The following is a 13,722-nucleotide window of genomic DNA, read 5'->3' on the forward strand; positions in this document are numbered from 1 at the left end:
TAATCTCTCTTTCTCTATCAGCGTATATCCCAGCGTGTTGACGACCATATGGCCAAATTCTTTGGAGGTGAGAAGCCTACTTACCCGCCACGCGCGCGCGCACACACACACACACACACACACACACACACACACACACACACACACACACACCTCCACAGAGATTTGTGTATAAAAGGCCCTGATGGTGGAATAACTTCTCAGGTGGCTCCATTTTAAAGCACATTAATGGCAACATATCAATGATCCTCCTCTCCATTCAACACCTCGAGACACACACACACACACACACACACACACACACACACACACACACACACACATGCGCATTCAGCACGACCCTCAACCAAAGCTACCTGTGCTGTCAGAACATGGCTTTCAGAGCCGCAATCATCATCACCACTGTGCCTGAAACGAGTCGCTGTCATCACAACTTGGAGGCTAAAAAAATAACGTGGGACAAAATGGGGGGAGGTGGGGGGGGGGTCCAGCAGCCAACCTGCATGAGATGGCAGCAACTTCAAAGACAGCGAGCTGCACCGGCGATCTGTTCCACGGCGTGTGAGGAGTGTATGAAAGGCAGAAATGGCCGCCGTCTGAGCGCGTGCCAAAGCTACCTCAGGGAGAAATGTTAGAAAAATATGATTTTTTTCCCCTCTTGTCTCGGGGGGGTTGAAAGGAAACAGAGGAGAATAAGACAGAAGCTGAAGAAACTTGGTGGCTGCTTTAAAACGAGGAGCGGTGGATGGCTGAGCAGACGATGGCTAATTATTTCCCTCCACTCGTGAGTCCTGAAGGTTTTCCTGGGTCAGAAGTACAGCCAAGCTGGAGTGCTGAAGATTGCATTAAGCTTAATTGTGCAGTCGTGTTTTACACAATAGTAAACTGTGGGATTTTGGAGGAGGCATGGGGCACATGGAGAGAGCTGTTTCTGCTAAGGAGGCTTTACAGCGGGAGGCAGAGTGTAATTCCAGATGATTCTAACTATCAAAAGTCTAATTTCAACCACATTTCTGCAGGAGTACGGCTGGAACCGGACCAACGGGCCAACTGAGGTGAAACTTAAGAAGTAAGTGATGTGAAACTGCAGCACCGGCAAATCACAGATAAAGACACACATCCTCTCATCAAAACAAGTTTGTGCTTGTGGTGACACACCCAGAGGATCGCTCAGCCTGGCACCTCACCTGTCAACCGCTCATCCCGCTCAACAGGCTCGACCGAGGTAGCGTCGTACCAACCACAAGCCTGAGCTTCCACCGGCACAAGTTTCCCCTCACAAATCCTTATTCAAGACATTTTCTCTTTTCAAATAACAAACCCACATGGAGTGAAGGCCTCCTCGCAACGGGTCTGTGCCTCTAACAATGAGGTTTGGGCTGCTACAGTTGCACCTTTGTGTCACACAAGGGCTGATCCATGGAGAGATTTTCTTGTGGTTATGCTTCTAATACAGCAGAGTTTACCACAAAGCCCAGGAAGCGTAGCGTTATATTACAACACACACACACGTGCGCGCGCGCACGCCTGCAGTGACTGTGACTCAATGAGGTAGCGCGCTGATCTTCCCTTAGCCGCTCGCAGCTCAACTGAAACGAAGCTCTCAGAAATGATTTAATAACATGGTTCACAGCCACCTCCCTGCTTGGCAAAGGCAACACTTTCAGCTTTGATTTGTGCCGACAGTTTCTGCACCTGGAACTATTTTTTCCCCCTCCTTCAAGTAACTGTGAAATCTCAAACAATAACAACAATAGAAGCATTTTTTCAAGGACCATTTCCCATCTGAAATGTGTAAACAGTTGATAGATATTGTTGTGCAGACGAGGTGCACCCACTACCTCTATTATAACACTTAACACTGTTATAATAATGTTATAACCATATCAGGATGTGCAGATGAATATTTATACGAATCTGCTCTGGAGGTCTGATTGATAAAATTGAAAATTGCCCATCTCATCTGTATATATAGTAATATCTAATCATTTAAAAATGAAAAATGAATGTAATAACAGAGATGCTTCCCCTTTCATTCTGAACTGTGGACATCTCGTGTTTGTTTGCAATTAAAAACAGATTTTAAAATTAAAAATTGACGTCCAAATTGTCTTCATTGGCCATTTAATCAGGAAGCAACTGAGAGCTGTTTTAATACACTGTAATGGTATGCTCAGCTGTGTTCAAAGAGGCTGAATTGCTGATAAAAACGTTCATATCGCATCATATTATTTATCTTTATCCATAAAGATTTCATCATCCCTTTCCAGGTTTTTTTTAAAAAACTGAGCACATCAATTGTGTAAACTGAGAGTCAAGCTGTAATTGCTGCAGAATGGGGATTCTTTTGATGATTAATTCAGGAAATGATAATTCAGAAGCTCCATGCAGCACAACAGGGGGGTTTAGCGGCTAAATAAAAGGCTTCTGGAACCCGAGTTCTTTGCTTTCATTGTTTCATCGGTGTTAACGTGTCTCTTTAGCATTCTGAGCATTTGTTCTGGCGGCACAAAGACGCCCTGACCTCCTCACCTCTGCACCCCAAAATGTGTCCTCTAGTTCGCAAATGAACTGGACTTAAAAACAGGGAAAGAGAGACAGAAAAGAGAGACAGAAAAGAGAGAGAGGGGCTGTTTTAAAACCGATCACTCCAAAAATCTCATGCAGGTTTTTCTCTTATGGGTTTTTTTCTTTGGTATTTTCTAAGGACGTGATCGCAGCGTCAGATTCAAGGTTTGGAAGGTTGCAAAATGGACTGAATTACAAAAGGCGCAAAGGAATTAGAGCGCTGCGCTAAACTGCGATGCGCTGCGCGTGATATGTGAGCTGTTATTAGGGCAGACAGTCGGAATAAGTTTGGAACGACTTCTTAAGTTCCCCATGCAAACTCTCAGGGTAAGTACAGGTAATTATTCACGATTCCCTCTCTGTTCCTCTCTCTCTCTCACATACACACACACACACACACATACACACACATACACACACATACACACACACACACACACACACACACACACACACACACACACACACACACACGTGTTGAATCGTCATCTTTGGCCTCGGATTTAGCTCCTGACTGGCCAACAAGTGCAGAACTTACCTTCGCAAAAAGAGTTTGCGGGGGTCTGCGCAAGCGCAATGAAATGATGCAATTGTGGGTTTATTTTGGTCCTATAGACTTTATCCTATACAGACTCAACAGAGGGGTAGTATTGAGTTACACAGCACGTACCATTATAGCGCGGGGAGATCTGCCAAACTTCTCAATGCCCCATTTTCCTTTAAAAGTTCAGCTTCCAAAAAAAGTGAGAGAGGGAACGAGGGCAGAGGGAGGAAGACTTGGGCTCTTCGCTGTTGCCGGAAGCAAAAAAAGGACCTTTAAACAAGTCGGCCTAAGGCCCAGATAGAAAAAAAGGCTCTTTTGAAAAACTGGGTCCACTCTGCAAAGAGGCAGCAGGAAAGCAGGACAGAGGCTCCGTCAGCCGCTACTTGGCTTCAGATGCGTCCATGTCCGGCCACGACGCGTCAGGGAGACGTCTGCGTTCCGAGATGCGTCTTTCAGCGAGCGACCGTGTCCAGCGGAGACGCGCACCAACTCCCCAAAATAATATGGATAGGTAATATATGTCTGACGGAAGATTGTGATGCAAAGTAAGTTTGCTTTTTATTCTTTTATTTTCTTTCTGCAATTGCTGCAGCCCGAAAGCTTCTGTCTCCAAAACGAGTCCAAAGGCGCCTGTCTTCTCTCCGCCGGGCGTCCGATCTGTTTTACGCTCGTATCTCTCTCCCTCTCTCACTCGCTCTCTCTCTCCCTCTTGCTCTCCTCTCTTGTTCCTAACACACACAGACACGCGCGCGCACACACGCGGTATTATACACACTTAAACGGGAGGACACCCCTGGTACTTCGCCGCCTCCTCCTCCTCCTCAGAGATGACGAGATGAAAGAACAGCTTGCGTCGATTGCGTCTTCAAATCGCTCCAGACTCGCCGGCCGGCAGAATGCCTCCACAGCGACGCGCCGCGCCGCCCCGCGCCGCCCCGCGCCGCGCCGCCGCCGCTCCGGGTCTCCGAGTGCCGCGGTGCGAGCTCCCCGTGCGCGACGCCACCCTCCGCTGCTCTGCCCCAGAAATAAAACCGACCACCAAATATCCGGCTCACCTCAGCAGCGTGCGGGCTGTTTACAGAGAAAAATAATCGGGGAAATAGGGCAGTTATTTACTGTGTGTGTGTGTGTGGTGTGTGTGTGTGTGTGTGTGTGTTGGGGGGGTTCAGCCGGCAGCTGAATTATTGGGTGAATTATTAATAAAGCGAGCGGTGCGCAGTCTGTCACGGCGAGAGCCGGGCAGCCAGGGGAGCAGCTGGGGCTTTAGGAGAATTAGAGGGACCAGGGGCTAAATCGCGAGCGGCGAGGATTATGGGCTGCTCTGGCTCCCTACCTACCGCCTACATGTGGCTGAGCTTTCCGTATGGCGCTGCGTGTGCGCGCTGGCCGAACCGCGCCTGAACCGACTCCAATAAACCGCAGAGCTAAAGAATCTGTACCCAGAAGGTTCGTGCAGGTGAGAAATGTAAAGGAGACGTGACCAAGAATGACAAGTGCGTGTGTGTTGCTTCAACTCCCCCCCCACACACACCTGTGATCGCGCTATCTCTGAAGCAGGTTTGCTGTTGATGAGGCTGAGAAGCGCGGGAGTCGTAAAACAGCCTGGAAGATGGTTGGAAATGCTGTAATTCCATAAGGAAAGCGGCTGAAAGGTGTCAAGGCGTTTGTTTTAGGTCCTCTGCGCAATTTTAAGGTCCGAACTGGGATGTTTTGCGCCTGTGATGGAATGAGGAGCCGATGGTGGAGCAGCGGGAGCTGCAGGTGCGCCAAGGTGCCCAGGAAGGTTCAAGGCACCAAAAGTATCTCAGCAAAGTTAGAAACCCGCTATATGACGAAAACAGTAGTATTTGAATCTAGGTTATGAATAATAACGGCAGCTGTTGTTTTATTTGAGATTCTCCAGTGGAAAGTGATCCGTCCATCCTTTTCTTTGCGCGTCGTTATTCGTCATTTTAAAATCGCAGACATCTAATGACATTCCTCCAACATGACGCCTTATCAATAATTAAATGTTGACCTCTCAACACATTTGGCCACATCAATTATTCATCCTCAAATGAATTTGTTATTTAAGTTTTTGTTTCAGCCTCATTTGGATCCGTCACATTAACACGCAGTCTTGTGTTTGCTTTGGTGTGAGACTTCTGGCTTCTTCTGTGTTTCAGGTCTGAACTGGAGCCTGAGAAGGCCTCTGCTGCTGACCCCGAGCCCTAGAAAAAGACTAAAATACCAACTCAACATAGAAAAGGAATTCCATTTTTACAGGTTTTAATCGCCTTCAAATATTTATTAAAATAATAATTATTATTGACCTCCTGAAACGTGTTTAGGCCCAGTGTGTGAACTCATTTCATTTTTGATAAGGTCCCACTAATTTTTGGGGAATTTACAATATTCATTTTCCTAAATGATCCACTAATTATGATGCTCGTAGCGCCGTTACGCATCCAGTAAAAAGCTCACTTGGCTGGTTAGGAAAATGTAAACGTATCAGTATGTAGTAATAATAATAATAATAATAACAACAACAACAACAATAATAATAATAACAACAACAACAATAATAACAATAATAATAATAATAATATAATAACAATAATAATATAATAATTTCCGTTGTTTTAACTGCAGACCTTTTCAACAGTTGCTGCTTCGATCGACCCATATATCAGGTTAAACCAGGTTAAACCACAATAATCCCAATTTATCCATTAAAAACCGAGTGAGACAGAGAGAAATTTGGGGAATAAATCAAATGAAACTCACGCAAACGTGCATTTAAATGCGGGTCGTAAAGGGGAGAAATTTGTCATTTGTCTGTCTCAAATGACGATTTGGAAAACTTTAAAGCTATTTCATGTAAAACACTTTTGTGGGGGTTTATTTTAAATCCTTTACATATTTAAAAAAAACGGATCGAGTGAGTGTAAAACAAAGAGATTAAAAAATACTAAAAATAAATAAAACAAATAAACTAATTTATTGTTAAACAAACGATCAGAAATCCGATTTTAAAAAAGCAGAAGTGGCTTTTTTATTCAACATATTTTTATTAAATATAATCTGCTACCAGGCAAAGTAAAATATCAAATTTATTTGCATCATGCAAATTAAAAGTCTGTACACTGAATCATTAATGCTGCCGCATTTGTCTCTAAATGTGGTGTCAATAATAATTAATATAACCCTCATTTCTAATGCACCATATGCTTGACCTAATTTCATCATCTAAAATCTTTTAAAACTTCTCAGACACTTTAGCTCTGAAGAATGAATTTACGTTTGTTCAAAAATCACCTCGGCTCATTAAGTTTGACAAATTTAAATGTTTATTGCAAAAACATGAACACTGTAGTAGTTTTTAAAACCAATTAATTGTGTTGGAAATTTGCTTGTGGAGCATGTTTACAGCTGCACTTTGTTGGAATGAAAGCTTTGAACGGTGGATCTCACCGCAGCCCCTTAAACAAGCCATTAGCCGACCACATTGGCTCTGATGCCACGCTGCTTTAAGACCCTGCATTATGTGGGCAATAAGTTCCCTAAAATCTTACTGCGAGAAGAGATGTGGATTTTTTTTATTTCCCTAAATGCTCCTTTGCAAACCACAAAACAAATCAGGTTGAAATGCTCTCCCCAAATTACAGGTTTTCAAGCGTCGGCTGGAAGAGGCCTTTGACAACAAACCGTGATTGACTGGTTGGAAGCAGAGGAGAGCCAGCGAAGGGCTGAATGTTCCTCAGACAGGCTTCAATCTGGTCATCTTTTGATGTGCAGAGGTGAAGAAGCAGAGGCAGAGCTTTGTTCAACAGGTACTTTATTTAAAATACCATTAAAACCTGTTTCTGTCTGCAGGGTGAGAACACAATCGGGGCTGAGGCTGAACCGAAGGCCTGGAAATGCTTTCAAAAATATATAAGGTTGAATAATAAACCCAAAAAATAACCCCCTCCCCAGCAGGCCTTGTTGACATATTTGTGTCAATCATAGAGATGCTCACCGGCCTGATTTCTCCTCTTGAAGAAAAGAAATCAACGCCAAATCTTCTGGCCGCGCAGCCTGATTCGATATATTTGATCTCCCGTGCTCGCGTTTAAAATTACCGGGCCCACCACCATCGCAAAAACACATCCATCATGCAGACGGGAGAAATAAAGAGGATCAAATTCACTCCTGCAGAATTTGGTGGAATTATTAGTTCCAACTGATAAGACGAAGGTCTCATTAGTCTCAACGCCTGCAGCGAGGAACTGACACACAAACTGAAATGGGGGGGCCTGCAGCCCGTTTGAGGATGCTTCTGGCCTCAACCCTACGGAGGTTATGCAGACACATTACACCCCCCCTTATATAACAGCCTTATACAAAACACACTCCACATATGAAGCTTGTGTGAACTTATTTCCCCCACTTTTATGTGCCTGTGTGTGTCTTGCTCAGAGAAATGGCCCGGAGAACTCTGCATGTTCATGCAAGAAATGCAGCCGGCGGTTGGAAGGGGAAAGAGTATAAAACAAGGCTCTTTTTGTTTGCAGCAGCTGAGATTTTATCCCCGCGTTGCCGAGCGTTGTCTAGCATTACAAATCTCAGCCCGGTCCTGGACGGACACAGAGGGGCTGTCCTGGCCCCGCTCGCACTGTCCACGTCCCTTTTTTTTTACGCTCCACCGTGCAAATAAACCAGAATGAGACAGCAGCCGAGAGGGGGGGGGCGGGAAAGAAAAGAGGGGTAACATGGAGGCAGGTGGGAGAAAAGGAGAAGGTGGTGAAGAAAGGAAGGGAGGAAATGGATGGCTGCAAACGGGAGTGATTCTCTGTGCGTTTATGCTCGACAGAAAGAAAGAGGGGGGAGAAAAGAGGGGCTCGCCGGCCATGGCGGGGAGAGGAATGCCCGGCCCTGGCACAGGAGAAAGAGATGGAGGGTGGAGTATGCTCACATCGCTGCTGCCAACCCAGCACATTCCCACTACAGAGTCATGGAGACTTTTTAACCTACAGATTCTAAAGCTGTAAGAGAGTTTCCCCACTGCTTTACACAAAAATGCTGCTCTGATATTGGATAATGTTGCTAAAAAAACCTGCTGCTCAGGCCAATACAGGCATGAAAAACACCTTCTTTTCTTCAGACTGGCAGCTTTTATAGAGCGGGAGTCAAACGAGGCTTAACACAAAGAGCTCTCCTGCAATGGAAGGCTGATATAGAGGGTTTTTCATCCCAAAATGGTTGATTTAGGACAGGGAAATTGATCTTTACAGACCATAAATGCAGCCTCTCTTGTGATTTAACTGTGAATAACTCAAAGGAAACCCTGATGCCATCTCCAATGTGTCCGATTGATTACTTCCATTAGTCACGGGTTTATTTCGAGACCCAAGCAGGGTGAGGTGGCACGTCCACGTCCTGGTTAGCACTGTTTCCTCACAGGAAAAGGGTCACGGGTTCAATCCCCGGTTACAACTGGCCATTCTGTGTGGCGTTAGTATGCTCCCTCCGTGTCTGTGTGGCTTTTGTCCGGGGGGCTCCGGTTTCCCCACCATCAAAAAAAGCATTCGGGTCAGGTTGATCCGCAGGAGCGTTGTGGCTGAAGCTAACCCTAACCCGGACTAACCCGGACTAACCCGGACTAACCCAGACTAACCCGCCGTCTGGCCACAACATTTCTAAAAACACGTTCTATCAGAGAATGTGAGAATTTACAATCTTTAAGATCAATGAAAGTGCTCATCTGTTGATTTATTTCCGATTAGATCTGAAACTCTGTTCATTTCAAAATGTCTGATGATGATGATGATGATGATGATGATGATGATGATGATGATGATGATGAGATGATGATGATGATGATGATGGTGGTGGTGGTCATATTATTGATGTGCACATGGGTTCATCAGTGCTGAAGAAGCTTACACACAGGTATTCCTTCTATTTTTCCTTCTACTTCTTACTCTATATTTGTATTTGTGTGTAATTTATTAAATGCGTGTCCACATTTTGTCCCTGACAGGTGGGGGGGTGTGGGGGGGGCGACACCATCTCCTGAGGAGGTCTGAGCAGCAGCACACTTGGGCCATCGGAGCATCTCCACCCTCTCCAGCAGACCACCGTGACTCAGGCACCGGCATTTGTCTTGGGCCGGGCAGGTCAGCGGCAGGCGCTGCGTAAAAACTAGCTTGTGAGGAAAAGGGTGGTTGATTGGAGTGTGTGTGTGTGTGTGTGTGTGTGTGTGTGTGTGTGTGTGTGTGCACGCTCCCCCAGGAGAAGAGAGGACTCCTAATCTGTTTTCCTGGCTCTCCTTTAAAGGGAGAGCAAGACACACCAGAGGATGTCTCTGATCTGCTGCCCCATCCATCCCTCACTTTTCCTCGCTCTCTTTCACTCTCTCGCTCCTCCATCCATCCTTTCCTCGCCTCCATCATCTGTCTCTCGTTCCCTCTGCTTTTAGCCCTCGTTTTCCCGGCCCCCCGTCCCTATGCTCTCTCATCTGTTGTGTTGGCCCGCTCTGGTCTTTGTATGGCAACGGCTCCCATCTCCAGATACTGCCTAAGAGCTCTGATTCCACTTAATCACTCAGTTTTTTATTAGTTTTCCCTCACAGGGTATTTTGTGTTCTGAATTGCATTTATCTATTATGCTGTTTCAGATTTATTGCTTTAGGAGGCAGACTGTGTGGCACACTACCCACCAATGCCGTACACGACGCCGTGATCTCTCTACGTCTGCCCCTCTTTATGCCTGTCTGCTTTCATCCCTTCAAAATTAAAAGAACAAATACACACGGACGGCGCCGTGCCACCAACTCAAAACTCCTCTCGTACTTTTTGTATACTTTTTTTATTAGTTTTTCCCTTTTTGGGCGACTCCAGCTCTGGGCTCCATTTATTCAGCGTGCAGTACCGACCACAGGGGACGAGTTGGTGGCATCAATTTCTCGGATGGTGCTCCGCACTCGGATCCATCTGTCCTGGCATCTTTTGCGCCTCGACGCTTTACTTTTCCAAATTCAAAATAAAAATGAAAGTCACAGGTATGGCTTTCCCGGCGAGCACAGATGTCGGTCTTTGAAAGAATTTTGGGTAATTAGCTGAATATTTGGAGCGGCTTAGCTGTGATTGTGGCACCTTTAAAACACATTGTGTTCTAAAAAGGCACAAATGTACAGTTAATTATTGATTATTTTGTGATGTTCTCTTCTGATTCAGACAAACACAAATCAACGGGGTCATTTTGTTGCCATGGCGTCGGGCTATTTATTTCCGCCGGGATCGCGTTTTCAAAATATTTTGCCCTGAAATGGCGGCACAGCATCCAAAACCTCCATTTTGTTCTGCCGCTGATCAAGTTTGGATCCTGCACCTGACTTGTTGGACCAGACTCTGCATCTGAAACTACCCCTCTGGGCATGGAGAGAGGGTAGTTACTCTGTTACCATGCGCCCCTCTCCTGGTCATTGGTGACCAAGAATGTCGTTAACCCGCTGCACCAATGGGAACGCGCCCACTGACTGACGCCTGGCTTCCAGGGGGTTCTGGTGACGGGGGGAGAGAAACATGGGCGCTGGCCATCACCTCAAACGAATCCAGAACTGAACGAGGGTAAAAGCGAAATGGGGGAAAAAACACAACGGGGTGTGAAACTTGAAGTGTGTGATTTTAAAAAAAAGCCACAATGAGCACATGTACAGCGCAAGCAAAGCTCATTAGAAGTAGCAGAAAAAGGAAAATAATATTAATATTCATGATCCCGTCCCTCCTTTCCAAATTCAGCACCCACCCTTCGTCCCTCTCAACCCAAATCCTCCCTCCTCCTCACTTCCTCTCCCCTCCATCGGGTGGCAACACTTGGTAGGGCACATGGTGAGACAGCTGTTGCAGGGCAACATGGGCATCTGTGGTGCTACACAGAGGAAAGGAGGGGACAACAGGCGATGTCGGGGTGTTTGTGTGGGGGTGCAGATGGCATCGAGGGAGGGTGATAGTCATTTTTAGATCCTATATATGTGTCTTCTTCTTCTTCTTCTTAAGCAATTGTAATCAGAAAGGTACGTCTCGGTGTCACTCCGATCTTTTAAGTTTGGTTGCTGTGGCAACGGGCCACCCTCCTCAAAAATGAAGCCAAAGGTCAAGATTTTTTTCGTCGTAAATTTAAAAAAAATTTAGTCATATAATGAGTCAAATAATTAAGTATATGGATTATCTGACACATGCACATGCACCCACACGCAGATGCAAGCACGCACGCACACATGCGCGCACGCACACACACACACGTTTCTGCACCTTCCTCTTCAGGGGTATGAACATTTTCCCAGGGTCATTATAATTTAGCAGCCCCCCCCCCATACCCCTCCTTGCTTTCCCTTCATATACACTGAATGTACACCTCCCCCCCACCCATCTACCCCCCCCGATACCTCCCCTGCCTTCATCCCAGCACCTACTACACACCCTTGCCAAGTTTTTCTCCCCCCAAAGTGCCAGCGCAGCCCCACCTCGCAGTGCCAAAATGGGCAGCCTCTGTCTTGGTGATGCCTGGGCCTTCTGGTGCCCCAGATAGTGTGTGTGTGTGTGTGTGTGTGTGTGTGTGTGTGTGCCTGGCCTGGCTCTGTGTGGACATGTCCAGCCCTTTAAACTCTGTTGAAGCTCCAGATGCTGGGAGAGACAGGGATTAACACAACCGTTTGTATGCAGACATGTACACACAAGCAGACACACAAAAATACTCCCTCAGCTCATGTACCGTCACATACAGTACGTATCTTTACATGTTATTACCAAAGCCCGAGTAAATCGTATGCAGGGGGAAAAAATTGATAACAAAGACTAGAAAATGACTGAAAAATAACCCATTTGTACCTCTGTTCGCTCCCCTCGGCCACGAGACGAAGGAAACCCTGGCACACACAGAAATATATGAGATGGGACACAAAGGTATCAGAGATGCTGTGATGAGCCACTGGTCCCTGGCAGGACTCTGAGCTGATGTTCTCACGCCAATGCAGCACCTCAGGAAGTGGATCTCGATTAGACAGTGAGAGAAAAGGGCCTCAGAGTCCAGACACACACACACACACACACACACACACACACACACACACACACACACACACACACACACGCTCACACACACGCCTCAATGCCTGAGCGCTAGCACTTTAGCGCTGTGCCACTATCCCGAGGGTACGGATGCACCCGTGCAGGCACAGATATGGAAGGTCACCCGAAAATATCAGCCACAGTGTCCAGCTACTGTTTCTTTAGTGGGGTGCCACTGCCCCCGGGGTGTGCTGACACACAGATGCACGCACACCAACACAAGCCCGCACACACAGTCGACGCTGCCATTGAACAACACTGAGATTCTGAAAAACGTGATGTAAGTGGAATTTTTTGTTCCATCCAGACTGTCCAATGTGCTACACCCTGCAAGTGCGGGTCCAAGAGTGTGAGACTGGGGGAATGTTTTCTTCCATTTTTCAGCTTCCGTTTCTCCAACTGTATCTGACTGAGCTGTAGTTACGGTGCCAGCTATGGAGTGTTTGCCATAGCGGGGAGCTGCCTTGGCACCGTGCCATAATTTAGGGGAATTAAAAAGCACTAGACAGGCCCCTTTGTGGCACCGTGCGTCCGCTTTAATCTCCCCACGCCTCAGCGGGCACCCACAGCACCAGGAGTGGGCACCGTGCCCACACGACCCTGGGCAATATAGAAATCGCCACCAAAAGGGGAAAAAAAGCCCAAGAGCTTGGGTCTGCCCTTAGTACACACTATATACATGCGCAACGCAAAGCAGTTGCACACATAAACCCTCGTGTGGAGAGAAAAAAGGACCATAATTGAAAGCCCTACACACGTGGACATAATTACAGCGCTGGAATACACACATGCAGTAACACACTGAGTAGTTTCAGGGATCGGGGCACGAAATTAGATATTCTCTGTTCCTCATTTGCATTTCAAACCACACACATGTGCACACACACACACGCAAAGTTAGTGTGTGTAGGTGTGTGTAGGTGAGTGCCGTGCTTGTCATGAGGTCATCCATCAGGCCTAATGAAACTGGCAGACCCTGACATGGTCTCAGTGAGCAGCACCTCTGGCGCCACGGGCTAACTCGAGTAGAAATGGCCTGATTTAATTACGCAGCGAGGGAACGTGCACTCCTGCACATGCAAGCGCACAACAGCGCGTGATGAGAGCGCCGTTACAAAGGTGCGACCTTCTAAAAGCTGGTGAAAGTGTGGTGAGGAGCTAAAGTGGCCGTTGACAGGTTTTGATTTGAGCTCTGCACAATTGTGGTGATAATCAGTGAATTTGGGCTTTTGGTTTCGACAGGAAAAATGTGCTGAAGGCGCCGTGACCCAGCTCGCCGTGCCCACTCTGTGCAGATTCACAATGTTCCCTTCTCTAAAACAAAGGCCCACTTTGGTTCTGGAACAGGACACACTCTCATCCTTCTCTCTCTCTCTCTCTCTGTCTTTTCCTTTCTATTTGTCGCCCTACTGGTTTCACTTAATAAGCCTCAAAGGTTTCTGGGCAACGGGCTTTCGGGAAAAAAAAAAGTTACCATGGCATTTTTTTGGCACACAGCATCTCCCCTCCAGCTCAGGA

The 13,722-nt window shown here is 46.6% G+C and overlaps 1 protein-coding gene and 1 long non-coding RNA gene across 17 annotated transcripts in view; one reads left to right on the forward strand and one right to left on the reverse strand.

Moving 5' to 3' along the window:
• The window catches only part of LOC130527259 (nuclear factor 1 X-type-like), a 77,440-nt gene extending 73,928 nt beyond the window's left edge, over positions 1 to 3,512 (reverse strand). For all 13 annotated transcript variants that reach the window (XM_057035544.1, XM_057035539.1, XM_057035536.1 and 10 more), the window contains exon 1: positions 3,239 to 3,512. In XM_057035544.1, coding sequence (XP_056891524.1) covers positions 3,239 to 3,241 — 3 coding nt within the window. In that variant the 5' untranslated portion in view covers positions 3,242 to 3,512. The remainder of the gene's footprint in view (positions 1 to 3,238) is intronic.
• Positions 3,405 to 9,915, forward strand: LOC130527266 (uncharacterized). 4 transcript variants are annotated; one of them, XR_008950971.1, is made up of 5 exons: positions 3,405 to 3,657; positions 5,278 to 5,377; positions 6,760 to 6,891; positions 6,968 to 9,252; positions 9,368 to 9,915. It is a non-coding gene; the product is annotated as an uncharacterized LOC130527266 (long non-coding RNA). The 4 variants fall into 4 exon arrangements; XR_008950973.1 differs by having other exon boundaries at positions 9,753 to 9,915; XR_008950972.1 differs by having other exon boundaries at positions 6,760 to 6,924; positions 7,947 to 9,915.
• The last annotated feature ends 3,807 nt before the right edge of the window (positions 9,916 to 13,722 follow it).

This window comes from Takifugu flavidus, chromosome 6, assembly GCF_003711565.1.
Source record: "Takifugu flavidus isolate HTHZ2018 chromosome 6, ASM371156v2, whole genome shotgun sequence".
NCBI lineage: Eukaryota > Metazoa > Chordata > Actinopteri > Tetraodontiformes > Tetraodontidae > Takifugu > Takifugu flavidus.